At 50.8% G+C, this 26,756-nt stretch overlaps 2 protein-coding genes across 6 annotated transcripts; one reads left to right on the forward strand and one right to left on the reverse strand.

The window, feature by feature from the left end:
• Window positions 1-404: 404 nt before the first annotated feature.
• Window positions 405-5,414, reverse strand: LOC100827023. The gene is made up of 2 exons (XM_003560476.4): window positions 4,580-5,414; window positions 405-2,503 (listed from the first exon to the last, which is right to left on the reverse strand). Exons 1-2 carry the CDS (start codon window positions 5,226-5,228, stop codon window positions 666-668), a joined length of 2,487 nt encoding a protein of 828 aa, XP_003560524.1. The 5' UTR covers window positions 5,229-5,414; the 3' UTR covers window positions 405-665.
• A 185-nt stretch (window positions 5,415-5,599) lies between these two features.
• On the forward strand, window positions 5,600-26,514 carry LOC100827328 (disease resistance RPP8-like protein 3). 5 transcript variants are annotated; one of them, XM_024463172.1, is made up of 4 exons: window positions 5,601-5,840; window positions 5,930-6,057; window positions 22,715-25,833; window positions 26,182-26,514. In XM_024463172.1, the coding sequence occupies exon 3, from the start codon at window positions 22,798-22,800 to the stop codon at window positions 25,786-25,788; it is 2,991 nt and encodes a 996-aa protein (XP_024318940.1). In that variant the 5' UTR covers window positions 5,601-5,840; window positions 5,930-6,057; window positions 22,715-22,797; the 3' UTR covers window positions 25,789-25,833; window positions 26,182-26,514. The 5 variants fall into 5 exon arrangements, 4 of the variants coding, with proteins under 4 accessions (XP_024318940.1, XP_024318957.1, XP_024318988.1 ...); XM_024463189.1 differs by having other exon boundaries at window positions 5,952-6,057; XR_002966237.1 differs by lacking the exon at window positions 22,715-25,833 and having other exon boundaries at window positions 5,600-5,840.
• The last annotated feature ends 242 nt before the right edge of the window (window positions 26,515-26,756 follow it).

Here is a 26,756-nt window from a genome sequence, read left to right on the forward strand (position 1 = left end):
ACAAGGAGACTTGTTTAATTAGTGTGCAATTCATGCCCAGACGATTTTTCATTGTGTTGGGACTGTAATTTGCAAGTAAGCCGTGTCATGGTTTTGCCTGGTACCGAGACCTGAAACCTTCTCAGAATCCATTTTGATTGCACTTGTGCGTTTTTCTGAGATATGGAGAGCTATGTAACTTATGCTTGCCTGCGTAACAAGAACTCAGGCAGGTGTTAAATTTGTTAACCACTTCAAATATTTTTTTGTGTACATTGGCCAGGTAAAACTATTCAAGCAAAAAATTGTTTGACAGACTACACTACAGTTGCACTTATTCAGAGTTTCGGACCACCCAGAGGCCAGAACATAGACAGCAGGTTCTCAGCTCGCATGAATACATATCATTCATTGCTCCGCCCCGATACAATACACGTAGAGTACTGAATTGAATTGAATCATGTTTCTAAAAAATTCTTATTCCTGAACACCATACAAGAAGACGGGTAAACCCCAAGGGCTAGGAGTAATGTAGCAATCTGATAGAAATATGGCTTCGAAGACAACTAACAGACGGGTTTACAGAAAACAGTTACATCAAAGAAGGTCGAGCAATCGACAGAAACGATGTGCATAGCACGTAGTACATGAAAGGGGGTAGGGTACTAGTAAACAGTAGTCACAAATTACAGGTGACCGTGCCCGTGGCCTGACGTGGAGGCTTCGTCAGTTGAGATCGTTGCGTCCTGCTGGACTCCTGGACGATCAGCTTGGGCAGGAGGATGTCGGGGTGCAGTAAATGGAGACAGGTGCGCGTACGCATCCCCGACTTCAGTCCTGTAATGTTTTCCCATGCCAAGGTGAGTCATGAGGAGGCAAACAAAGGTGATGAGCTCCCCGCCCTCCTTGAGCCGCTCCGCGTGCTGGTATCCTCCGCACTGCACTGCCGCGTAGCACAACATCTCCACCCATACCCTGGATATGACGTGCCATTTCTTACGCCTATCCTTTATCTCATTCAGCTTCTTGGCGAGGAAGCACCCGTCCCACAGCACCGATTTGCTCTTGTCCCCTTTCACCACCGATGCCCGCAGCGGCGTATCTACATTGAGCAGGGTTTCGTGGGCGTTCTCTTCACTGATAATTTTGCTCTTATCGCTGGAGAAGTTAGTCTGGATATGCTCTTTCAGAAAGTGTCTCCTTGCTTCGGCGCAGGTGTCCCTGCACCTCTTTATGGCCATGGTCGTGGACGAGGAGAGCATCAGTGGGTGCACTACCATAATGTAGAGCAGATAATTGGATATCTCCACTCCAATTTCCCTATGTTTCTCGACTTGCTGACCGATTCTGCTATTCCCTGTATTGACTTGTAGGCCGGCGGCTTGTTGATCGGTGCTACTATTCCTCTGATTCACTTCTTCGCGGTAACACAAGTCAGTGGCAATGTGCCACAAGAGCAGGCTCTCGTCAAAATCTTTTCCATGGAGACTCCACCCCAGACTATCAACGACTTTTTCCTCCTTGATCACCGAGTCACCCCTAGAATCGGTCATGGGTTTATGGCTGTCAGGTTTTCGTGTTGCCCGGTTATCTTCCTTCCGTTGATTGAAAGTGGCCTCTTTCTTCTTCACTTGGTCGAAGATGAAGTCCGTGAGTTTGTCTTGTACTGGAACATATCTTCTTTTCTTGTACTTGTCCCAGAAGCTCTTGGATTTCAGTTGCTCCAGCATGGAGCGCCTTTGTAAGTACTGCCGTGCAGCTGCACCTAGTGTTTCACCGGCTAGCTGGGGTGCCGCTTCGGCCAGCCGAAAACGAAGGAGCGATAAAGCCTTTGCAGTAATGTGTAACCCCAAGTTTCGAGCAATGACCGCTCCGGGAATGTCGAGTTGTCCACTGGGTCTTCCACGAGAAAACGAAACCAAGAAGTCCTCCAGTTGAGAATCCGTGGGCAGCTTTTGCAGGCAAAATGTGATCAAATTGGACTGCGCCATGTATCCTGACCATCTGCTGCGATTGACAAGATCAACAGACCTACGTTTGAGCCAGTGATCACTGCGGCCCACCAAAGTCCACGCAGAGTAAATATAACGTGCAAGTATGATAGCTTCTGTAAGCACAGCCCCTGCGAGCAGCGTGTACGTGACGCATCTATGCCGCTTCGAATACTGGGATGCATGAATCGTCTTCAAAAATGTGTAGACACTGCCTGCAAGGGTAAGCAGCAGGCTAGGGACCCGGACAATGGTCATTCCAGCAGGCGTTGTGCGAGAGACCGAAGCCTTTGTGTAGAGCCGATCATACACGAAGCTGAGCTCGATCTCGATGACTTTGAAAGCCCACTTGGCATCCTTACCTAAGAACAGAGCTTGGCTCTCCTGCCGGTCCTCGAAGCTAAATATACCGTCGGCGAACAGCACCTTAAATCTCGAGAACAGACTGTGTGCTGAGAGGATCTTATTCAAGGCTATTTGCTGCTGCTGCTCTACGGTCTGCTCCGCCCTCGTATCACCGGCCTCCCGAGCATCTGCAAAATGTTTTCAGATGATCAAATCGCATATTTTCTCTCGAGCTCTTAATCTTAAGACGCTCCATCTTAGAGCTGCAACTTTGTGACTCTCAGTGTACCCTTTGACCCTCTTTAGTTCAACCAAATGAACTAAAGTTTTAAAATGACACAACTTTTTGAAAAACTAGTTCATTTATTTGAACTAAGGAGGGTCAAAGGGTACCCTGAGGGTCACCATGTTGCACTTCACTTCTACTCCATCTTCCGCTAGCCGCAGGCCGTTGAGGGTTAGTTTTGGCCAAATCAAAATAGCTGGTATGTATTCTTATCTTAGATCCCACGGAAAGGTACCGGTAAGAACGCCCACGCCCTAGCTAGCCGCCGCCACAAGCGCCTCCAGTCCGCCAGATCGATCTCGTTCCGGCCGGCAAGGAAGGTCAAGAATAAGGTTTTTCTGATTCCTTGTCCACCTCGTCGACGGCGATCCTGCCGGTGGTGCTGAGGAGTGCGGGACAGTTGGTCGCTGTTCTTCTGAAGTGGTGGATCTGGTCTTGTGTTTGTGTTTTGCAGGTCGTCTGTGTGTTTAGATTTTTGGTTCGTTTCCGATCAGCGAGGCTCGGCCAGCTTCGACCTCATTTGAGTTAGTGTGGCTAGGTCTTCTCGGATCCGTCTGGCCAGATCTGGGATGATCATCCAACCCTCTTCGCCATTTTCTTCTTCGGGGCGGTGGTCTGTTATTCAGATCACTGTCGCGTCTTCTGGCTCCGACCGGCGACTTCCCAACTGCTACGTCAACAATGTTTTCCTGGCTCCGACGTGGTTCGGAGGTACAGAGGCAGCATCCAGCTTTGCTCACGGCGCGCCACCGGCGAGTGCAGAAGTAAGACAACAACTTATTTACAATAGTTGCGTGTAATTTTCTTTTATTTCAAAGATGGTTCTGTAAGAGTTCGTTGATTTAATATATGGTCTTGGCCTTCTCTCTGAAAAAAATAGCTGGTACGTACGGTGGATTCTTTTGAGAGTGCTCACCACGCGTGCCACCTGGTTGGTGGGATGTATTTGTTTTTCACAGCGCAGATCTCAATCCCTTTCAACCATTTATTGGGAGTAATATTTTGGTGGGTATGCCCACACTTGTACATACTTAAATACTCGTATTATTTAAGTAGGAGCATCTGGTCAAAAACATAAAGCACGTATACACCTTTCTTTGCCTCAAAGGCCGTGTTAATGTTTAGTCTAGCTCCCTCTTGGCAAAGAGCAAACAGCAATTTTTTTGTATGAACGGCATCGGTCCAGTGGGAAAAAGAAGCAAAAACAATAGTGAGAGTAGAAGACAAGTGTGGCAACTCCATGTGGTGCACACAAAACAATGAAAAAGTATCTTGTGGAAACCACCCTTCACATAGAAACATGCAAATCAAATACTATTAGCAAAAATTGGACCAAAGATGTGTGGATTAAGACGAAGCACACTTATATAAATGATACAATGATTTTTTAATGAAATATCAACGATATTAAATGTATGTTAATGAAACATGATTGAAATTTCAACGATTTATCAATAAAATAATATACATTATGAAATATCAATGATGTATCAATGAAATAATATATGTTAATGAAAATATCAATGATATATCAATGAGAATTTACTAATGTACCAATATAACAATGATATGTTAATTACATACAAATGAATTCGGAATGAATATCAATAAAATTGATAAGATATTTCTTACAGATGGCGGATGGATTTTAACAAAACTCAATGGTGTGAATGGAAAAATATCCTAGAGAGAGGGTGTAATTGGGATTGATTTGAAACAAACTTAAGGGTTTAATGTAAAATTGTGAATGCTTTGTTTAAGTCCACACATCTTTGATCTAACAGCTAATATTTCGGTTTGCATGCATGTTTCCACCTGAAGGGTGGTTTCCACCGGCCTCATACTTCCTCAAAAACAAGGAAGGTCCTGTCACATGAATCATTTCGTGCTGGATTGCCTCGTTCTAATTAGGTATATGGGGGTAAGGCTTGAAGCCGTAGCTCATTCTAATTAGAATGGGGATCCGATCATGACATACCTGAGTTTGGCCGGCCAAGACGACGTTTGTCGTTGATGTTTATGGACGGCAGTACACCGGATCTCAGCATCGAATTCACGCGGTCCATGGTGTCAGCGTAGTCCGGGCCAGCATCGGGGGTCCCGAGAACTGACTTTATGAGCGCTTTCATTGTGGCCTGCCTCAGAGCAAAGACTTGCTCTAGGCACTTGAGCAATCCGGCCAAGGAGATGAGCACAAATGGTATTATGAAGCACTTGAAGTCCTTGTCCACACAGTAACGAGAGAACACATATGCAGTAAGCAATGCTTGCACGGTCAGCTCAAAGCACTGCCGATTCCAGATCAAGTTGTCCTCCAAAGACAGAGCGGTGAAGTCGTCCGGGCCGCCCAGGTGAAACAGGAGGAGCGACGCCCAGAAGGCTTGGATATCGGCGTTGGGGTCCTTTGCCGAAGCGCGGGAGAGGATTCCAAGGGGATAAGTGGCTATGTACCTTGATCCAACGTGAAGAACCCAGAAGTAAATCTTGCTCAACTTGCGGGGCCGCGTTCGCTTCCGAAAGCCGGCGGTGAAGAGGAGTAGAAGCTGCATCAACAGGCTGATCAGCACCAGCACGATGAGTTGCCAATCGTTCCAACTCTCAACCACCTTCTTCCCAAAACTTGACATCGAGCTCCTTCCGTCCCTCGGTCCCTCTAGCTACCTCCTTTAATTCTCGCTCTATGCGAGGATGCTGTGTCAAGACGAAGACTAGAACTGATCGAGCCACGAGTTTTGAGGGTGTCCGTCATGGGATGGGAGTACAACGACTATAGCATACTAGTAGGTCGTTTCTTTCTTTATAATTTCAAAGACGGTCAACATGTACTTCAGCACGTCACTTATTTCGAGACGGATGGAGTAATTCTTTCTTTTTATAATTTCAAGCGGAGATAAAGACGATAAAGAGATAATCCAATGAAAGATTCGCACTCTTTGCCCATGTGCTAAAGTGTCAGACAAAGCTGTATGTGCTCAAATTAAAATGTGAGATGTAACAACGAAGATGCCGTCAGAGGAACGCAAGTCTGGAACAATGAGATAGCTAGAGCTGTACCATAGAGCTCCGTTAGGAAAAAGGGCACAACCGCAAAAGATCATTCAGTCATTCATACGGTTTCCGTTCTCTCTTCGCTCCGGGAGCTCCCATGCCCCAGCGTCCCAGCCATCATCTCCTTCAGTTTAGCAACGAATGGCTCCTTTGTCAAAGAAAATGTTTAGCAAGGAATAACAATTAAGCAGGTGCGTGCACTTATCCCTTTATGCTTGTCTGAGCTTTGCGGTTTCCCTTCCAAAACGAGAAATGAAGCGTTGCGATTCGGTTCTTTTAGACGAAATACATCTGCTGCACAGATTGTCAATTGCGGGATCTTCAAATTAAGGGTGGTGCGATGCGATGAGGATCTGTCCCTTGTCTTGTCGTATTCAGCCGAAGGTTTGACATCAGATACTGATATAGGTAACATATGAACTACCTTTTTTTTCCCGAGTATTTAGAACAATTGGAAACATATCACGTTATATCTTGGCCCACTTTTTGATCACTTTTTTTCAGTTTGATGTGAGCTTTGAACATACTAGATAGGCTTAGAAGTGCAATTAACTGATACCGAGTAGGAAACAAAGCAGGCTAGTTTGATTATTTGGAAGCTGTAGCAATGGCGGAGGCCTTCCTGGACGCGGACATGATGACCATGCTGTGGGTACATAGTGACTACTGGTCTCCCCCTGCCATCTACGACCTTCTGAAATGTCTGCATTCTATTTCACAAGTATTCATTTTCTCTATTACATTTCTTCCTGCCAGAGTCTCCCCTTTTCGAAAAAAAAAATTCTTCCTGCTAGAGTTAGATCTGAGTCTTCCATATAGAGGTCTTTTACAGTACCCTTGAATCGCTGTGGGCCATCCATTTTATTAGATCTGCAGGTCCGTATTACTACTGATTAGCAATATGTCCCTAAAAAAACAGATTAGTAATCCGTAATTGGTACTAGTGATAAAAACAAAAGTATCAAAACAGAACAGTACTTCCTCCATTCTTAAATTTTTGTCGTTGTTTTAGTACAAATTTAAACTAAAACAACGACAAGAATTTAGGAACGGAGAGAGTAGCTTTTTTTCTTTGACCAAAAAACAGAGTAGTTAGTTGAAGGGCAAATTTGCCCCCAAAAATTCCCGCACTGCTCATAAAAAAAACTCTCGCAGGAAATTCCAGCCCAGGCCGCGTCCCTCCTCATCCTCTCGTTTCAAGAACGAATTATTCTGTTCCTAGTTTTAAAAACCAGCGGTTTTCTGCGAAATCTGGGACCGGTTAGTTTGGTCAGACCGCCCGGTTCAAAGTCATCCGTTAATTCCACACTAAGTGCATCTCCAACCATGTGACCCAAACGGACCACTTTTTGTGGTCGTTTTCGTCCGTTTCGGTCGCGTGCCGGACAGAAAATGGCCCGAGTTCGGCCTTCGTCCGCTGCCATCCCCCTGGCAATCTCCGCGTCGTCCAAGGCCATCCGGCGGACGTCTTCCTTGGCGCCATGCTCCGACGAGGCCTTCTTCGCGAAGGAAATGAGATGCTCCTCCTCGTCCTCAAGAGTCCCGAGAACCCGAAAATCGACGTAGGGGGCGTGCTCCTCCAGCGCCGCCACTTCTTCCACGCGCGGCCCGTTCTTCCTCCAGCCCGCACCGCCGCGCCTCCTATTGCAACGCCGTCTGGATCGACGGCTGGCGCCCATGTTCGTACTGAACGCCGACGGTGGAGATGCCGAGGAATCCATGGTGGCGGTGTCCGACGGGACAGGTGTCGAGGATTCCACGGTGGCAGTGGCCGACGAGAGAGATGCCGAGGATTCCATGGTGGCGGTGGCTGACGGGAGAGATGCCGAGGATTCCATCCTAGGGTTTTTGGCGAGGTGGGTGGAGTGGTCGCATTTATGAACAAAAATATATTATCTTATATCTTAAAAACCAGACAGTGCACCGGTGAACCAGCGGTTCAACCGGTAAAAATCTGAACAGAGGGTCTCAACGGTTCAATCACTCTCGTTTTCTAAATTAGGGTTTGCTTCCTCGTCTACTGACTCTGCGCCAAACGAGTTTCGGAAACCTAATCCTGGGGAAGGTGCTTCCTCCGTCGTCAGGGGGAAGAGCGTGTGGGGTCCTAGCAAAAGGGTGGAGGTCATAGTGATGGCATTATGCAGGGCGGTGGTGACTGGAGCAGAGGATGCAGGCGGGCGTGCAAGGCGGCTACCATGAGGAGGGAAAGGTCTATGGCGGCAGCCTGATGTTGACGGCGACAGGATCATGGGACAAGGGAGCGATGTGTTTTTTTCCCAGGACGATAGTACGAGATGCTATCGATGATATATTTTGATGCTGATAACCAGTTTTGGGCCTAGCCCAGTCGGGGCTATAGTGTTTTCGAGGAAAAAAGGTTGCACGGTGAAAAGTCTAAACCGCCCCTGCTAATTAACGTTCCACTACACCTTTCTTCCTCTAGTATCAAAAACCAGGATTTGAATGGGGGGAGGGGGGACATCAATCATACAAGAGGAAGTATATCGATATAAAGCACATCAACAAATGTCTGGGAGTGCAAAAGAAACTAAATTTCTATGGAACTAAATTTGTTGTAGTAAAATGAAACCCTTATTTGGGCTGGGCCGTAAATCCTACGTGGCGATGACTAGGTCAACATTTCTCAGCACAAGTCAAGACGCCAACATGGCATGGTCAATCCTACGTGGCAACAAGCAAGACTAGTCAACAAGTCAAGCCTCTCATGCCATGGTCAAAGGGGGAATTGAGCTTGAGTAGGAGGCAAGAAAGTTGTGAGGAGGGGACCCTTAGTCCATGGTGGGCCATGGACCAAGTCCCTCTTTCCCACTTGGTGCACACAGAAGCTATGGACCAAAAAGTTATTTTTATCATTTTGCCCCCACTTTTCTCTCGCCCTCAAGGGTAGCCATGGTCTTTTGTCATGAAACCCTAGACTATAAATACCCCTCCATGGGGGCATGTATCATTCACTCTCGCTTGAATAAACTCAAGGGGAGAGGGCTAGAGAGCCTCTTTGAGAGGAGCTCTAGTTTCGGGATCTCGGGAAGCCTCGTTCGGCCTGAGCCCGAAGAAGAGGGAATCGGGTTAGAGTCCTAAGGGCATCTCGACCTCGCTACTTGGGAAGCCTCGTTCGGCCCAAGTACGAGGCGGCCCCTTTCGACCCACTCGCTAAGTGATTCAGGGAGCCTCGATCGACCCGAAACACTTTGGCTAACGATCGCCTCGTAGCCTCTCCTAACATAGGACTAGGCCGCACCCGCAGGGTCGACCGAACCTATTCAAAAAATATCGACGTGTCAAGTTGTCCAAGTGTACGACGACCTTCGCTATAAGGCCGGCGTACACGCTCTACTTTTCTACTCGCACTCGTGCCATCAAGCTTTGGCACCCCTTACTCCAATTGTTGTCGAGAACAATAACAGTGGTGCCGACCGTGGGGAACCCTCGCCGCAATTGAAGATTTAATGGCCCCGACGAAGCCTACTTCATCGGGTCCCCAACTTGCTGCGAAGTCTACACGGTTGCCAACGAAGAAAGCAAGCGCCTCGGGGGCTCCCGAGGAAGAAGGAATCCTCACCAATTCGGACGCCGCCGCAAGCATGGTCACGACGACGGAAGTCGCGGTCGCCCCTTCGCTACCGGCCGTCCTGGAAGGAATCGAGTTGCTCGAGGCCGTCGTAGGCGGTCCCTCGACACTCACCAACGTAGTGGCAAGGATCGGCGAGCTGCCTACGGTTGCCGCCCCCGCAGGGGATACGGAACTCGGCATGCCTCGCTCGATGGGCTTCGCGCCACCTTCCCTACAACCGGTAGTAACCCTGCCCTCGGAACCTACGAGAGGAACAATGTGGCGTCAGGAGGATCCGTTCCAGAAAACCAAGGAGTCCCGCCCTACAACCCCTCCAACCCGGGATTGCCTCCGCTGGCGCTCGCCGCGATCGCCCATGGAGCTCCTTGGTATCATCCTTATTGGGGGCTTCCCCCGTCGCGCACGCTCAACATCAACCTCGCTTTGCGAGTGCCCCGCAAGCGCCCCTTGCTCCCCCCGTCGGGGTCGAGCAAGGTGGCAACCAGGTACCACCTCAAGCTGCGCCTCGCGGGGAACGAGACCCCAGCGTGCTTGGGAACGAGCAAGTGGCGGAATCCGGAGCCCGTGCGGGTGGCGAAAGGAATTCCCGTCGACGCTCCGACCCTCCAAGAAAACGCCGATATCATTCTCCAAGTGACCCCTCTAGCGACGAAAGCGACGAGGGAGGACCTCGCCACCGAAGGAACCAAAAGAATCGGCCGACTTGCAACCCGCTCACGCGGGAGATCCAAGACGCACCTTTTCCGCCAAGGTTCAAGCCACATACAATACGGCCGGATGACGGGGAATCGAATCGCCTTCAATTCTTGGATGTCTACTCCACTGCCATACGGGCCCCCGAGGGAGATCCCGTCGAGATGTGCAACCTCTTTCCGCTCGCGCTCATCGGAATGGCGCAAACTTGGTTTTATAACCTGCAGAAGAACTCCGTGCACTCGTGGGAACGCCTCCAAGAGGTCTTCATCGCCAACTTTCAAGGAAACTTCAAAGAACATGTGCAGGCTCACGAGCTATACGCGGTGAAACAAAAGCCGGGGGGAATCCCTTCGAAGCTTCTTCCATCGCTTCGCGAAGGTACGAAGCCAAATCGCCAACCCGCCGTCGACCACCGTGATCGATGCATGCATGCAAGGCCTTCTCCAAGGAGAAGTGAATCGGGCCCTAAGGCGCAATCCTCCAAAGACGACCAAGGAACTCTATCGGATCTTGCAGGAATACACCCGGGGCGAAGACGGGGACATTGCCAAGAAGGACGCGCCACGCGCCGCTTCTGAAGGAACTCTCTCGTCGGACAAACCCCCTGCGCCTGCTTCATCTTCCAAAAAGAAGAGGAGGTGGGGGAAAAAGGCCCCCGACGACCAGGCCTGAAAAATCTTCGCCGTCGAAGGACAAGCATCATCCCAAAAGACTTGGCAACCTAAGAAGCCACCTCGTCCCGCCGAGGGAGGAACTGGAAGATGCCTCATCCACAACTCGGCAAGCCATAGCACCGAAGAGTGCAACACTCTCATCGCGGCTCGCGAAGAGTTCCAGGCACGAATGCAGACCCGACGCAAGGATGAGAAAACAGCCGAGGCTCCGTGCCCCGCCAACGTCCTCGTTGCTGACCCGGCACCTAAGGAGGATAACCTCCCGTTTTAGGAACCCACGCATCACATCGGAGTGATACTCGGGGGCTCCGCCACAGGCCGGGGATCAAAGCGGCAACGCAAAGAGTATGCTCGCGAAGTCAATGTCGTGGGAACCTTCACCCCGACACCACCACCAAAGCGGGCAAGCATGCCAATCGCCTTCACCGAGGAAGACGCCAAGGGGATACGCTTGCCGCACGATGATGCCCTCTTCATGACGGCGATCGTCGCCAATTGTTAGCTCAAAAAGATTCTTGTGGACGGCGAAAGCTCCGCCGACATCCTATATCTCAGCACTTTGAAGAAGCTGATGGAACCACAGGGGGAATACAAGAACGGCTCATTGCAGCCATCCCTTTATCCTCTCGCCGGCTTCGTACCTGGGAAGTCCATTTAGCCGCTCGGACAAACTAAGCTCCTCACGACCTTCGGGGACGCCACAAATCATTGAACCGAACTCGTGCGCTTCGACGTGATGGACATGGAGGCCTCTTTTAACGCCATCCTCGGGAGGACGATGCTAAACCGTCTCTGCGCCGCCGTCCACCACAACTTCTTGTGTATGAAGATCCCGGGCTCAAAAGGCGTGATAACGGTCCGCGACGAGCAATCTTCCGACAGGAAGACCCTCTACCGCCACGAGACTAAGTGCGCCGAAAAGGGAGAATGATCCAAGAGTATCAACATGCTTTCGAATGCAGGAGCATCCAAAACCGATCACCCGAAGCACTACATCCCTAAGCCCCTCCCCTAAGGAGAACTCAAGGAGGTACGCGTCTCCCAAGAAGACGCCACATGCACGGTGAAGATCGGGGCTGACCTCCCGAGTAAACTCGAGGAAGAACTCGTCGACCTACTTCGCAAGAATTCCGATCTCTTCTCTTGGTCACCTTCCGACATGGGAGGAGTCCCACGCGACGTCATGGAGCATCGCCATGCCGTAAGGCCCGACAAAGCTCCTGTAAAGCAAAAACTTCAGAAACTCTCCACCGAGCGATGCGAGGTCATCAAGCAAGAAATCGCCAAACTTTCGTACGTCGGGCTAATCCGAGAAGTATGGCACCCTGAATGGTTAGCCAATCCTGCTTGGTAAAGAAAGCCAACGGCAAGTGGCGAATGTGTGTCGACTTTACCGACTTGAATAAGGCATGCCCCAAGGACGACTACCCGCTCCCTCGGATCGACCAACTAGTCGACTCCATGGCGGGATGCGAAAGGTTGAGTTTCTTGGATGCCTATTCAGGATATCACCAAGTCCACATGGCCAAAGAAGACGAAGAAGACGAGGAAAAAACCAGCTTCATCACTCCCATCGGCACCTTCTGCTATCGCAGGATGCCTTTTGGTTTGAGGAACGCCGGCGCAACTTTGCAACGCCTCATCAGCCTCATCCTCAAAGAACAATTGGGGAGGAACGCCGAAGTATACGTTGATGACGCCATCATCAAAAGTCAAATTGCGAAGACCCATCCCAAGGACCTGCAGGAAACCTTTGACAATTTCCGCAAGTACGGCGTGAAGCTCAATTCGAAAAAGTGCGCATTTGGAGTTCGAAGAGGGAAACTCTTAGGCTTCCTTGTCTCCCAACGGGGGATCGAGGCCAACCCGGAAAAAATTCGGGCCATCCTAGAGATGGAACCACTTCGCTCCGTCAAAGATGTGCAACGCCTAGCGGGAAGAATGGCGGCCCCAGGACGATTTGTCGCCCAGTCAGCCGAAAATGGTCTTCCCTTCTTCAAAGCCTTGAGGAGCCTTGACAATTTTGAGTGGACCGACAAAGCTCAAAGGGCCTTCGAAGAGCTCAAGACCTACTTGTCAACCCCTCCACTTCTCATGAGCCCAAAATAGGAGAGCCTTTGCTCCTGTACCTTGCCGCGACCCCGGTCGCCGTGAGTGCAGCACTCGTGAAGGAAGAAGATGGGTCGCAACGCCCGGTATACTATGTGAGCGAAGCTTTGGGAGGAGTAAAGGGTCGATACACCCAGATCGAGAAGATCGCGTATGCCCTCCTAATGGCCTCTCGAAAGCTCTGTCATTACTTCATGGGCCACACCATCATGGCGCCAACTACCTTCCCACTCAAAGAAGTCTTCGGCAACAAGGAGGCCACCGAAAGAATCGCCAAATGGGCAACGGAATTGGCTCCTTTCTCGTTGGAACTCACGGCGAGAACGGCCATAAAATCCCAAGTCCTGGCTGACTTCGTGGCCGAGTGGCATGCTCCACTAGCCCCGCCCAAAGAAATCACATCCAAGACCAAGCCCCCCGAACCACATTGGATAATGAGGTTCAACGGCTCTAAGCGCCTCGACGGTACGGGGGCTGGAGTCATACTCATCAGTCCCGAAGGCAAGATCTTGGAGTACGCCGCGCATCTTGACTTCAATGCCACCAACAATATGGCAGAATATGAGGCGCTACTTCTCAGACTTTGATTAGCTAAGGCCATGGGAGTCTGACGCTTTCTCATCCAAGGAGACTCCCAACTGGTGATAAACCAAATGGACAAGTCATATCAATGCCTTCATGGAAGGATGAAGAAATACATCGAAAAAGTTCGCAAGATGGAACGGTATTTCCTGAGCATGGAAGCGCAGCGCATTCCACGAGGAGAAAATCACCTGGCCGACAGGTTAGCCCGAACGGCCGGTTCTAAAGAACCACTGCCGCCCGGTGCATTCTTCGAAATAATTCACGCCCCATCCATAAAGGAAGAAGCCGACGCCCTTGACGAGGCTTCAAAGACCAGCATGGTCATCGACACTCCACCCTCTTGGATGACACCGATTATCCGCGCCTTGAAAGGCGAGGTGGACGAAGAAGCGGAAGACCCAAGTGCCAAAACTCTGCTAGCAAAAGCCAAGATGTACGTCCTCCTCGACGGCATCCTATACAAGAAAGGACCGGCCGCATTGCTCAAGTGCATAACTCCTGACCGAGGAGCCGAGCTCCTCCTGGAAATCCATTCAGGAATATGCGGCCATCGCGGCAAAAGCCTTACGTCAGGGATTCTATTGGCCCACCATGGTGCAAGACGCAATCACGATATTGCAAAAATCCGAAGCTTGCCAAAAAATGGCTAAGTCAATCCATGCGCCCGTAACTTCCCTGAAGAATATCCCGATAACATGGCCATTTGCACGCTGGGGAATGGACCTTCTCGGGCCTTTCCCCGCATGCAACGGGGGCTGCAAGTACCTTATGGTGACGATTGATTACTTCTCCAAATGGATAGAAGCAGCGCCGCTTGGCAAGATCACGTCACAGACCGTTCAAATTTTTTTCTGGGAAAACATCATATGCCGATATGGCGTCCCGCAAGAACTAACCGTGGACAACGGCAAACAGTTCGACTGTGCGGAATTCATCAAATTTTGCGAATGTCTTGAGATCAAGCTGCACTTCGCATCCGTAGCTTACCCCAAGAGCAACGGCACATGCGAAAGGGCAAATGGACCAATCCTCCGAGGACTCCACCGAAGGATAGAGCACACGGTTAGCAAAGCAAGGGGAGCATGGGGAGATGAACTTGCTAGCGTGGTTTGGGGCATAAGCACCTCTGTAAGCCGTTCTACGGGCCGAACACCATTCTCTTTGGTGTATGGAGCCGAAGCAGTTCTTCCCGCCGAGATCGAGTTCCGCTCACCTCGGGTCGAAAGGCTCCAAGAAGCCACCCCAATTGCCTTCATCGAAAATGAAGAGCATCACAAGACGGCCGTCGATCTTGTGGAAGAAGCTCGTGACAAAGCCCTCATGAGGCACGCCGTCTACGAGCAAAGCGTCACACGCTTCTACAACACAAGAGTGCGGGAATGAGCCTTCTCCCAAGGAGATCTCGTGCTGAAAAAGAATGTCGACTCAAAGCTCCAGCGCAAAATCGACCCTAAATGGGAAGGACCATACTGCATCGCCGCAGTATTGGGAGCCGCCAGCTGCTGGGCAAGAGTCGGCTTCCCTCCTTCACATAGCTTCCGTTGCCACTACGGTTTGTGCTTATCGGCTCCGAATAACCCACTGGAGTGGCTCCTCCCTTCACTGGAGCCGAAGCCAGCTGCGACGAAGTCCGGGGTGTTGGCTTCTTCGAAGGCGCGGCCCTTGTGTTTCCTCCTACGCTTGTAGCCGCGGTCGTCGTCGCCATCGGGGGATCGGCGTCGCTCATTGCGTACCGAGTCTTCTCCGTCAGCCCACCGGTTCGCTATCTCCATCAAGTAGTTGATGGTAGCAGGTCGGACTCGACCCAGTTCTTCTTTGAGCTCGACTCGTCGGAGTCCTCGCTTGAATGCGTCGATTGCGCTCTCGTCAGAGATCTCCTCGGCGCGTGCTTGGTGTTGGTCCACCGCTAGATGTAGGAGAGGATGGACTCGCCATCTCGCTGAGAGCAGGCTCGGAGTTCTTCCAGGGAGACTGGATGCTTGTATGTTGACCTGAAATTTCGAGTAAAAGCTTGCACCAACTCATCTCAGGAGGCAATCTCTCCACTGGGAAGGCTGTTTAGCCAGGTGCGCTCCGGCCCCCTAAGTTGGAGCTGTATGCACTGCATGGCAGTGGTGCGGGAGCTACCCTGGCAGCGGATTCCAGTGAGGTAGTCGTTCAACCAGGTTCTCGGCTCCAGGGTGCCGTCGTACTTGGCCAAGTCAGACGGAGGTTTGAAGTTTCACGGCATCCGGGTGCGGCGGATGCGGCGGCTGAAGCATGGTGCTCCTCATACATCGGAGTCAAGATCCGACTCGGACGAGTAGATGATCGACTCGGTGATTGCGGTCGCGTTCATCGACCCGAGGAGGCGTTTCCCGTGCTGGACAGGGTTCTTGCCTCGGTCGGGGTGAACGGTGTTCTCGACGAGTCGCGTCGAGAGGTGGAGTCCTGACCCGGCTCGTCCTTCAGTCTCGTGGCTCCTGGCTGACGTAGGAGGCTCCCGCCTTGTTCAAGCTCGCCAGGATCTGCTTGTGGACGTCAGACCGCGGGTCTCCTTCCGGTGGTTGAATCGTCCGAAGATAGGTACCAGCCGAGAGGATGGTAGCTTGTGGGGTTTCGAGGGGTGAGTACGCCTGCGAGGAGACGAGTCGCGAGATGACTCGCTGAGCGAGTCCTCTCGAATCGTTCGTCGTGCTCGTGCTTCGTGCTGCTTTCTCGCCAGATCGAGGTCCTGTCTTTCTTTGACCAGATCCCCACGGGCCTTGAGGAGACAACTGTTGAAGAGTTGCAACTCTTCGGCAGTAGGGTTGGTTATGGCCACTCCGGAGTTGATGGCTTCCTAGACGTGAGCCGTCTCTTCTGGAGTGAAATTGACTTGCGACGCCTGAGGATCGAAGGCGGCAGTCGTCATGAAGACTTGAGCGATGTTTCCCTGAGGCTCCGAGTCGTTGCCGTCGTGGCAACTTCCTTGATCAGAGCAGTCGCCAGCGTCGCTAGGGACGGCGCTTTCTGTTGGAAAGGATTGATCTGATCCAGTAGAGACCAGATCGGGATCCGACTTCCTGACGCCACTGGGACATGAGATGTCGGATGTCGAGAGCGATCTGACCGTAGCGAAGGGTCATGGCTCTTTGAGTGGGGGCATGATGAGATCTAGGAATTGCAGGATTCCTGTCCCATCGGCCCGTATGGGGTAATCTCCAAACGTGAGATCAACGCCAGATTGAAGCGAGTCAAAATTCGCGCGTCGGGCTGGCGGGTGAGCGGTGAAGTGGAAGTAGCCGAGAGTCCTCGACTCCGCCTGAGTCGACGACTCGCCCGATGAAGATGAGGCCGCTGGAATCGTAGATCCGACACACGTCTTCCCCACAGTCGGCGCCAATGACGAAGGGTCACCTTCGACAATGCCCATGTTGATGAGCTTTAGAGCAGGGAGAAGACACGTAGCGTGCGTATCGACGACTCAAGGGACACGATTTACCCAGGTTCAGGGCCCTTGGAAGGTAATACCCCTACGTCCTGCTTGTCTGATCTTGATATCGATGAAGAGATTACAATGGAGCCGCTGGGGCTATGATGCGCAGAGCAGATCTGGCAAAGGGAGACTCAGCGACTCTGTCGATCTAGGGTTCTACGTGGAGATGGGTGTATGCGAGAGGCTTGTTCGTTGTTCGTTGTTCCTGGCTCCCCCCTCCTAGTCCTTTATATTTGCAGGAGTCTAGGTCTGAGGGAGAGTCCCAAGCCCATTACAATGATGAGATATGCTATATTTAAAGCTTACTTATCTCGAGTCGTCGAGATTGGCATGTTGACTCCAGGAGTTGTAGTCGTTCTCCTCATGGACCCCGTGGTGGGCCATGATGGGTATCCTTGAGTTGAGTACGTGATTAGTCATAACCACGTCAACAGCAGCTTCATCGAAGGCTCCTCGTGAAGCGTCGTCTCGCACAGCCAGCGAAACACGTTCAACTTCACGATCGCCGAAGGGTGGAGCTGGGCCAACTCGATGCCATATGTCTCCAAGAACTCCAGCAGAAAGGGGTGGACGGGCACACACAAGGCAGCATGGACCCAAGCCGAAAACACCATGATGCACCCTGGACGCCGCCTGTGGTTGAGCTTGAACTCCTCCCCATCGGGCAAGATACCATCCCCCTTGGGGAAGTATCCCGCCTCCTCTAGCTAAACAAGGTCCTCGGGACTTGCCGAAGATGGGAGAAGGAAGTCGTGAGCCCAACCGCCCTCCATCGGAGCCATCGGGACCACCGGAGGATCCCCACGCGGACGAAAGGTGACCTTCTTCTTCCTCGACGGCCGGCTCGCCGCTCGCTCCGCCGCGGACCCCTTGGAAGGCCCCCTCTCGGTTGTGAGCTCGGCCTCGGGTCCCGCCCTCTCGCCTACACGAACAAGAATTTGACAACGGTTAGTGGGAATGTGGGAAAGTCTCAAAGAGACTAGCAAACAAAAAAGAAAAGGGAGCCAAGCTCCTTGGGCCGCTCGGCCCGCGCGGAAGAGGAGAGGCCAAGCCTCCCGGGCCGAGGGACACTCGGCCTGCCGGCCCACAAACAAAACAAAAAAAAGAGAGGAGAGGCCAAGCCTCCTGGGCCGAGGGACACTCGGCCTGCCAGCGTGAAAGCAAAAAAAAAGGAGGGGCAAACGAGAGGCGGGCGAACTGCCGCCAGCGTCCACAGCGTGTTCGGCACACTGTCGCCAGCGTCCACAGCGCGTTCGGCACATTGCCGCCCCGCTGCGTGCCCGCGCACCCTCCGCGACCGTCCCGCCCCTCGTGCGCCCGCGCCCCGTCGCGCGCCCGTGCCTCGCCGCGCGTCCTCACCATCCTATGCGTGCCCGCGCCGCGCTCGCACCCTCACCTCGTCAGCTCGCTCTGCGCTCACACCGCCACGGGACCTGCGTGCACCCAAGCCGCATGCCTCGCACCCACTAGCTACGCGTGCGGTGCTGAGCGCCCACGGATCCCGTCGCTCCATGACACCACCTGCATGCACCGAAGATGCTCGACGGAGTGCCTAAAGGGCACGCCCGCGCCCAGGGAGGCCAAAATTCGGACATGGTTGCTCCCGCCTCATCTTCACACAGACAGGAAGGAAGCGGCCAACGTCGAGGGTCTCCCGGGAAGACTTGAAGGCAACGCCTACACCTCGCTCTAAGCGGCCTCGCACGCACACCTCGTCTTCATGAAGCTTCAACGACGACGAGCCTCCGCAGCGGCTCTCTGGCGGCCAAGACAATCGCCGTGACAACAAAGAGGTGGCTAAGCTCCTAGAACACCAAGCCCCGGAGAAGTCTCGAACGCCGCCAAACGAGGCTTCGACGCCGGAGAAATCAGACAAGGCCGGTGTGGAGCTCCCCCATGAACCCCTAGTTCCATTTTATAGGCCCCGAGGACGTCCTTGGCATCCGCGCCGGCCAACCCGAGGTCGAGACCACGCCGTCCTTGGTCACAGTGCAACAAGACAAGGAGGGAGAAGAACGGGCAAGGGGACCATCCCCTTTCCCCAAAAGGGGGCTGGTCTAGCCAAAGGAGCACCCCCCCCCCCCCCCCGCGCGGGCCTGGCGTCCTGGCGTCACCTCGAATGACGACCGGGCGCCTGCTAAAGGCGAAAGGAGGCAACGGTCCCTCCCTCCCGTACCAAGGAGGAAGAAGACCTCCCAGCCGTCCAATCTAGGGCTGAGGATCCTTCCCAGCCGTCAGATCTCCATAATGGCCAGTGAACCGGTACCGGGCCCGGCTGGGCCGCGGCCTGAAAAGCGGCGCAAAATCAGCCCAGGTAAAAAAAGGGGGGGGGGGGGAGAGGAGGCCTGCTAACCCAAGGACTCCGGCCCGGGTGCTGGCCCACTTCGCGCCCGCGCGTGCGCAACTGGCCCAGTTGGCCCACGTGGCCGGCTGGGTTCGGAAAAATTGCATAAAGTCCCAGGATTTTGGGAAAATTGCCAGTAAGTCCTCGGAAATTTTGGGGAGACCCTCGGGGTCCCTGATTTTTGCAAAATAGTCCTTCGGGACATCGGTTTTCTCGCAGAGAGGCCCCTAGGGTCCCGGTTTTTGCTAAAATACCCCTCGAAATCTGATTTCTCCCAAAGAAGATCGCCGAAGGCATGAAATTTCTCTAAAAACACCTCCAAGGCTTTTTTTTTTTCAGGAAAGCCACCAAAGTACCGTTTCCTTTCACAAAGGGAAGATCTCAGGAGTCTCTCACGATGGTTGACCCGAAGGCATTCACAATTCCTCCAGCTCAAGGGGGCTACTGTTGTAGTAAAATAAAACCCTTATATGTGCCGGGCCATAAATCCTACGTGGCGACTAGGTCAACATTTCTCAGCACAAGTCAAGGCGTCAACGTGGCATGGTCAATCCTACGTGGCAACAAGCAAGACTAGTCAACAAGTCAAGCCTCTCATGCCATGGTCAAAGGGAGAATTGAGCTTGAGTAGGGGGCAAGAAAGTTGTGAGGAGGGGACCCTTAGTCCACGGTGGACCATGGACCAAGCCCCTCTTTTCCCACTTGGTGCACACAAAAGTTATGAATCAAGAAGCTATTTTTATTATTTTGTCTCCACTTTTCTCTCTCCCTCAAGGATAGCCATGGTCTTTTGTCATGAACCCATAGGCTATAAATACCCCCTCCATGGCATGTATCATTCACTCTCACTTGAATAAACTCAAGGGGAGAGGGCTAGAGAGCCTCTTTGAGAGGAGTTTTAGTTTCGGGATCTCGGGAAGTCTCGTTCGGCCCGAGCCCGAAGGAGAGGGAATTGGGTTAGAGTCCTAAGGGCATCTCGACCTCGCTACTTGGGAAGCCTCGTTCGGCCCAAGTACGAGGCGGCCCCTTTCGACCCACTCGCTAAGTGATTCAGGGAGTCTCGATCGACCCGAAACACTTTGGTTAACGATCGCCTTGTAGCCTCTCCTAACATAGGACTAGGCCGCACCCGCAGGGTCGACCGAACCTATTCAAAAAATATCGACGTGTCAAGTTGTCCAAGTGTACGGCGACCTTCGCTATAAGCTGGCGTACACGCCCTACTTTTATACTCGCACTCGTGCCATCGAGTTTTGACACCCTTACTCTAATCGTGATCGAGAACAACAACAAAATTTAACACTAGGATTTGCATTTTCAGCATGAAAAAAATGCTAGAGCTAGAAATACTAGAGCTTGAAGCAATCGGCTTGCAAAAAGAATAAATTTCTGGTGTTTGAAGCATAACAAATTAAATAAAGACAAATTTATTTATTAAATTAACTTGTTAACTTATACTCTTTTCGGAACGCACACCTTTTTTATCGAAATTCCGAAAAGGAAGGCGCGCTGCGTACTTCTCGTCAGTCCAAACTCCCTTTTCCATCCCACTCTGCCTGCTCGGTCCAATCAACACCTTTTTCTACTGTGCGTAGATTCTTTGCCCCAGTCTCCTCTCCTTCTCCTCCCGAGTAGTACTACTCCTTCCTGTTCTCCTCTTCCTCCCGAGTACTACTTCTCCTTCCTATACACCTCGCTCCCTCCGCCTCCATTTTCCAAGTCCAGAACACCAAACGAAATGGCCGGTGAGAAGAGAAAGATGGAGATGCTGGATGAGAAATCGAAGAGGGCTTGTCTTCCGTCTGTGGAGGACGAGTCACCTCCGGTCGCCTTTGGCTTCGACCACTCCGACGAGGAGACCGACGACGGCGAATACCAGGACCTTTCAATCTGGGGGCAGAGCCAAGACGATGGCGTCGACGAGCTCTACGTCTGCAGCGAGGAAGAAGACACTGAAGAAGAGAAGCGGCTAGGTGGAGGAAGATGTGTCCGTCGCAGTGAGCTCTGCCCGCGCGGCAGCCACGGCGACGAGCTGCGCGGGCTCGGTGACGGCGCGCGGGGGCTCGGCCACGGCGGCGTGCAGGAACTCGACTGCGAGCTCTCCGTTCGCAGCGAGGAAGAAGACGAGGCGCGCGGGATCAGTTAGGGCGGCGCGCGCTGGGTCGGCCACGGCACGAGCACGGGCAGCGCGCACGGGCTTGGCCACGGCTCCCACGGCCTCGGCAGCAAGCTCTCCGTCGGCCGCGAGGAAGAAGGCGACCAGCACAGCGAGGGCCAAGCGTGCGGTCTCGACGACGGCGTGTGCGGGCTCAGCGGGGACATGCACGGCGTGTGCAAGTTCGACGACGGCGCACGCCACCTCGGCATGGACATGCACGCCAAATGGATGCACGGGCTAGGCATGGCATGGTGCATGCAAAAAAAAGGAGGTGGAAGGTGAGGGGTGGGCAAGCTAATAGTGGTGGGGCAAAGCAAATTCTTTGAAATTGTTTGCATGCGGAAGTGACAGGGAGAGCAGGAGGACTGCGTATGCACAGACCAGAGAGAAAAGGCAGAATGAGTAAGCTTTTCGCTGCGTTGCTGCATTGCTCTTACTGCCACAAGTTATGCGCCCTTTTTTTTGAACGGAGGAAGTATAAAGTGTTAACTTTTTTTTTACCAGGAAAGTGTTAACTTTTTGGTGCCTCCGACCCCACTTAGTTAAACTAAATAAACTAAAATATCAAAATCAGCTCACTTTGTAAAAACCTAATTCATTTGTCTGAACTAAAAAGAGTTGGAGGGTACCCCTTTTGCACCGTTATTAGCATCTACCAGTTTGTAGCCACATATTATAGAGACTAGTAAGATAACCGTGGGATGCAAGGGGCCACCATAAGGTCCACAACACCACAAGATCCACAACCCCACTGGTTCAGTCCCTCCTATTGCATGTGTCATTTTCAGCCCTACCCGTCACAAAAGCGATGCACAATCCTCGCCAAAAAAAAATTTACTCTTCCTGTGCCTTGGAACCGGCCGGTCATTTGTATTTTTTTTATTTTTCTAGCTATTACAAAAACCGTTTATTTTCCCCCGAACTAATAGCAGTAATTGATATGAACGAGAAGGTCTGAAGCCGCATGCCAAGACAAATGGATCAGGATCTCTTGGAAATGATGCATATATAACAGATGATTATCAGTTTGATACATTACTGACAGTGCTAAAATGAATACACATAGTGCAAGTTCAGGACTGAGCCAACTCTACTTTACAAAAAATTAAACTTCACAATTAATGTAAGAAAGTAAACAGGTGTGCAAGGGACCATTATTCACATTTCCGTTGTACTTTTAGGACAGAATAACTGTAGCCGACTATGTACAGTCCAATCCCTCATCGCATTGTTTTCTGCACATAGAAATATTAATGTCATGTCAGGTCGCCCTGTATAACCTGATTACATTGTTTCATGAAACACTAATATGAAGTCTATAAGTTCCGTGTATGATCCATCCTTAGACCTAGAGCTCAGTTTGCCAGAGAGGCACTATCGAAGAAGACAAAGTATGTATCACGGACTCAGTCTATGCCAGCTCTCAGAGTAATTATCATTCGTGTTTCAGGTTGAAGCGGTTTGTGTTTTCGTCGCCAAAAAAAAGAAGGTTGAAGCTGTTTTATTAGTCGTGACACATTAGCGTATCCCAGCATGGCGGATCTTGTAGCTGGTGTTTTGAGCAATGTTGTGTTGCGAGGTTTAGAATCGGTTGAGCAGGGTAGTTGGCTATGGTTGCTAGATGAAGACAGAGCAGTCATATCTGGAGGACCGAGGATAGACATAGCTAAACAAGAACTGCAAGAATTAGAGGATGACATCAACTCTGCTTCGTTCCTCTTGGCTGCCGGTTTCGGCAAGCCCCAGCCAATCGACGGCTGGATCAGTGAGGCCAGAAAGGTTGCCTTTTGCTTGGCAGATCAGATCGACATGTACGCAATACAGGGCTCCACCCGATCTGAGCTATATCAAATGAAGCGTGATATCGGGATGCTGCGTATCGCAGAACTCACTACTAGGATCCGAGATTACAAAGTAGAGGGTGAGGGAACAGGCCAGATGCCACGTGCGGTGCGAGGAAATCGTGAAGAACAAGTGCCGCAGCTTTCTGAACTGTCGCCTTTCATACGGCGTGCTCTTCCTGAGTTACTCCCGGCAGAAGAACTATTAACAATAACTCTAATGGATAGCAAGATCAAGAGGGTGGAAGCATTTCTTGCAGATGCACGTTCAGTGCTATTTATTACAGGAGGGCAGGGCTCGGGAAAGACCACCCTGATGAATTACGTGTACGCCTCACAAAAGGAAAAAACTAAGGCAGTGCATGGAAAAGCCCTTTGGAATGATTTCAATCAATGTTGCTGGGTCGATGTAGCAAAAACTGGAGGTCTGGTTGATCTTCTGAAAAAGGTACTCAAGGAATCAAATGTAGGTTGTGATTCCATTCATGAGTTCGAGATGATAAAGACAGTCCACGACAACTTCAAGGACAAAAATTACTTGATAGTGCTGGATAATGTTCAAGATACATCAGTCTTGTATAGTCTGAAGAACATGCTAAATGAATTGAAGGGGAAGATCATCTGTCTGACCAGAAGAAAAGATATACAAGAAGATAAGAACCAAGATGTGCTTCATATTACCAAACTTGAACCGTATGAATCATTCAAGTTATTCTTGAGTGTAGTTTTTCACATGTCTGTTAATAATGATAAGGAAGACTTCAATAGTGTACTTGCTAATGCTATCACAGACAAGGATGCGCATACTTCACGGAGTCTGCTTGCCACTGACTTGAAGAAGATGGTGAAGTTACTGAATGTCATCTTGTCTAAATGCCAGGATAACCCTTGGAACATACGGAGCATTGGGACACAACTTGAGGCTAATCCTCTTGGGAAATGGAATGAAATCGGGAATCGGATCGACGGTATGATTATTGATGATACCAAAAAATACGGCAAACGTGATCCTCCTGTACAACTTGAGGATGCCAGTTTAGCCAATGCTGCCATTCGACACTGCTTCTTGTACTGCCTGGCTTTTCCAGTGACATCAGAAAATGGCAATGAGACATCAGAAACTGGCAATGAGACATCAGAAATCATGCAGGATTCAGGTGGAATCCCCACAAGGAAGCTTATTCGGCTATGGACAGCAGAAGGCTATGTGCAGGACAGCGAGAACCAAGAGCAGGCAGAGTGTCTGCTAGAGGAGCTCATCAAGAAGAATCTGCTCGTGGTGAAGAAGAAAGATTTCGATGGGAAGGTCCTAAAATGCAGTGTTAATGAGCATGTCCGGCCCCTGGCTGAAAGAATGTGCGAGCAGCAGAAGTTCTGCAAAGTTGTGATCGATGATGGCGGTGATGAGGAATCCTCAACCAGCAGGGTGGCAAAGTGCTTTCCGATATCTCCCAACATCCGTATCCGTGAGAAGAAGAAACCACTGTCGGACCGCTATCGAATGCTTGCCGTTCATGGTGATCGAGGTGTTACATCAGAGACACTGGGTAAAGACATTCGACTTCGCTCCCTGCTGCATTTCAAAACTGGGAGGGTAGAGCATTCTGACAATATTGACTTGTCGTTTCGCCGCACAAACATGCTTTTACGGACACTGGACCTTGAGGGAGCCCGTCTGGCCTACCTACCGTCCAGCATCGACAGCCTTGTCTGCCTGCGTTACCTAGGTCTGCGGAATACACAACTGGAGGATCTACCTCAAACCTTGCCAAGGCACTTGCTGTGCCTTGACATCAGGGACACTCACGTAGCAGAGTTGGCTGATGTGTCTCAGTTCAGTGAAATGAGGCATCTCTATCTTACAAAGTCATTTCGCAGTCATTCCGTGGTTATCAGAGAAGGCCTGCAGTCATTGACTCATCTGCAAACGCTATCTGGTGCTGCATACAGAGAGTCTTCCGGGCGTCAATATTCAAGGATTGTACCTTTCGAGCAAGAATTATCACACCTAAGGCGCCTCAGGAAGTTATCGATGAAGAAGACGTCGAGTGCCTCCTCCAAGAATATCTGTGACGCAATCAATGGAATGGATTTTCTGAATTCGCTTGCTATTTCATGCGAGAAGGATGGGCGGAAGTTTGATCTAAGTCATCTGAAGATCGGAAAGAATCTTCGCAAGCTGAAGCTGGGAGGACCTTTGGGTAAATTCCCTGTTCTACAACCCTTGCTTCAATCCATCACCTTCCTGTATCTCTGGGACAACGAGCTGGACATGAATCTCTTGGATGCTCTGAAAGGCCTTAAAAACCTCCTCGTGCTCGTGTTGCTCAATGCTTCTACGAGCGACAAGATGGTTTGTGACAATGGCTACGAGAAGCTCAAGAAGCTGTGCATCATGTCAATGGAAAACCTCAGTGAGTGCAAGTTTGGTCAAAATGCCATGGGGAACCTGGAGGAGCTGGTATTTGCTTCATGTGACAAGCTAAAAAGGCCGCCACCTGAGCTTGAACACCTTGGCTCTCTTCGGGAGGTCCTTTTGAGTAAAATGCCTTCCGAGTTCTGCGAGGACGCAATAATAAAGAAAGTAGAGGATAAAGTGCATGTTCTTCCAGAACTTTCATACGACGTTTCAAAAATCCCCTCTCACATGATTAGGGGAGCTGCTACAGAAGGAGACAGCTAAACGCCTGCCGGCGCCTCAGCAACCCGGTCAATCCATGCAACGCAGGTGTGAGCACCATTATTGGAGCTCTCCTTGTCACCTGCTCCCTCCATTTCACAAAGAATGGCCACATTTTTCGAGATCGAACTTTGACCAACGATTAGACCAATTGTATGTAGATTATATGTTGCAAATTTTATATCGTTGGAAAGGTTTTTAAAATACAAATCTAATGATATAATTTTTGTAACACATAAGCCTCAAATCATTAGTCTAATTGTTAGTCAAAATAAAATTTTGAAATGCGTGCGTGCGATTCTTTGTGAAATGGAGGAAGTATGTGGTTCATTAATCGTAAACAGAGCGCCACTTTGGCCAACACTTCCTGACCAAACTTCCATTCGTGTGTAACAGGCTTCAGCTTCAGCAATCCCCTGCATCATATGTTCAAGGTCTGCTGCCGTCGTCGATTTGGTCTTCCATACATCACCCCTCCGCCTCCCCTAAATTTTTTGGTGTCCAAATAAAGCTGCTTGTCTAAACTTATGAACCTGATGTCAATTTGTGTTCCTCTCTAAGCTACCCCAATGTTGTTGGTCCGAATAATTTTTGAATTATTGTCAGACGTCAATGGTGTGTTATTGTTAAGCTAATGTTTGTGTCCTGCTGTGTTTGTGAAACTCTGTTGTTAATAATGTTCATTGAATTTGAGGATTTTTTTAGAGGAATTTGAGGATTATTGGCACCGATCGATATGGCACTTCTCATGTTTTATTATTGCAGTTTTTTACATACCGGCGCATGTTCGTGGAGGCGCGATATGATAGGCCGGAGGTCTTCGCGGGTGGACCGTGTCTGTGTCACACAGACACACAGACGCGGACTATCCTATCCATAGCCCCCTTCTGAGATTGAATCAAATCTTGTTTTCTTCCTTCTTTTTTTCTTACACTTTTGGGCACCAGATTCACTAAATTACATGGCTGATT

This window comes from Brachypodium distachyon, chromosome 1, assembly GCF_000005505.3.
Source record: "Brachypodium distachyon strain Bd21 chromosome 1, Brachypodium_distachyon_v3.0, whole genome shotgun sequence".
Taxonomy (NCBI): domain Eukaryota; kingdom Viridiplantae; phylum Streptophyta; class Magnoliopsida; order Poales; family Poaceae; genus Brachypodium; species Brachypodium distachyon.

Coding starts and splice junctions, on each gene's coding strand:
- LOC100827023 (XM_003560476.4), bottom strand. CDS start 5,228: ATGTCAAGTTTTGGGAAGAAGGTGGTTGAGAGTTGGAACGATTGGCAA. Junction 2,504..4,579: donor TCTTGGCCGGCCAAACTCAG/GTATGTCATGAT, acceptor AACATTTTGCAG/ATGCTCGGGAGGCCGGTGAT.
- LOC100827328 (XM_024463172.1), top strand. CDS start 22,798: ATGGCGGATCTTGTAGCTGGTGTTTTGAGCAATGTTGTGTTGCGAGGT.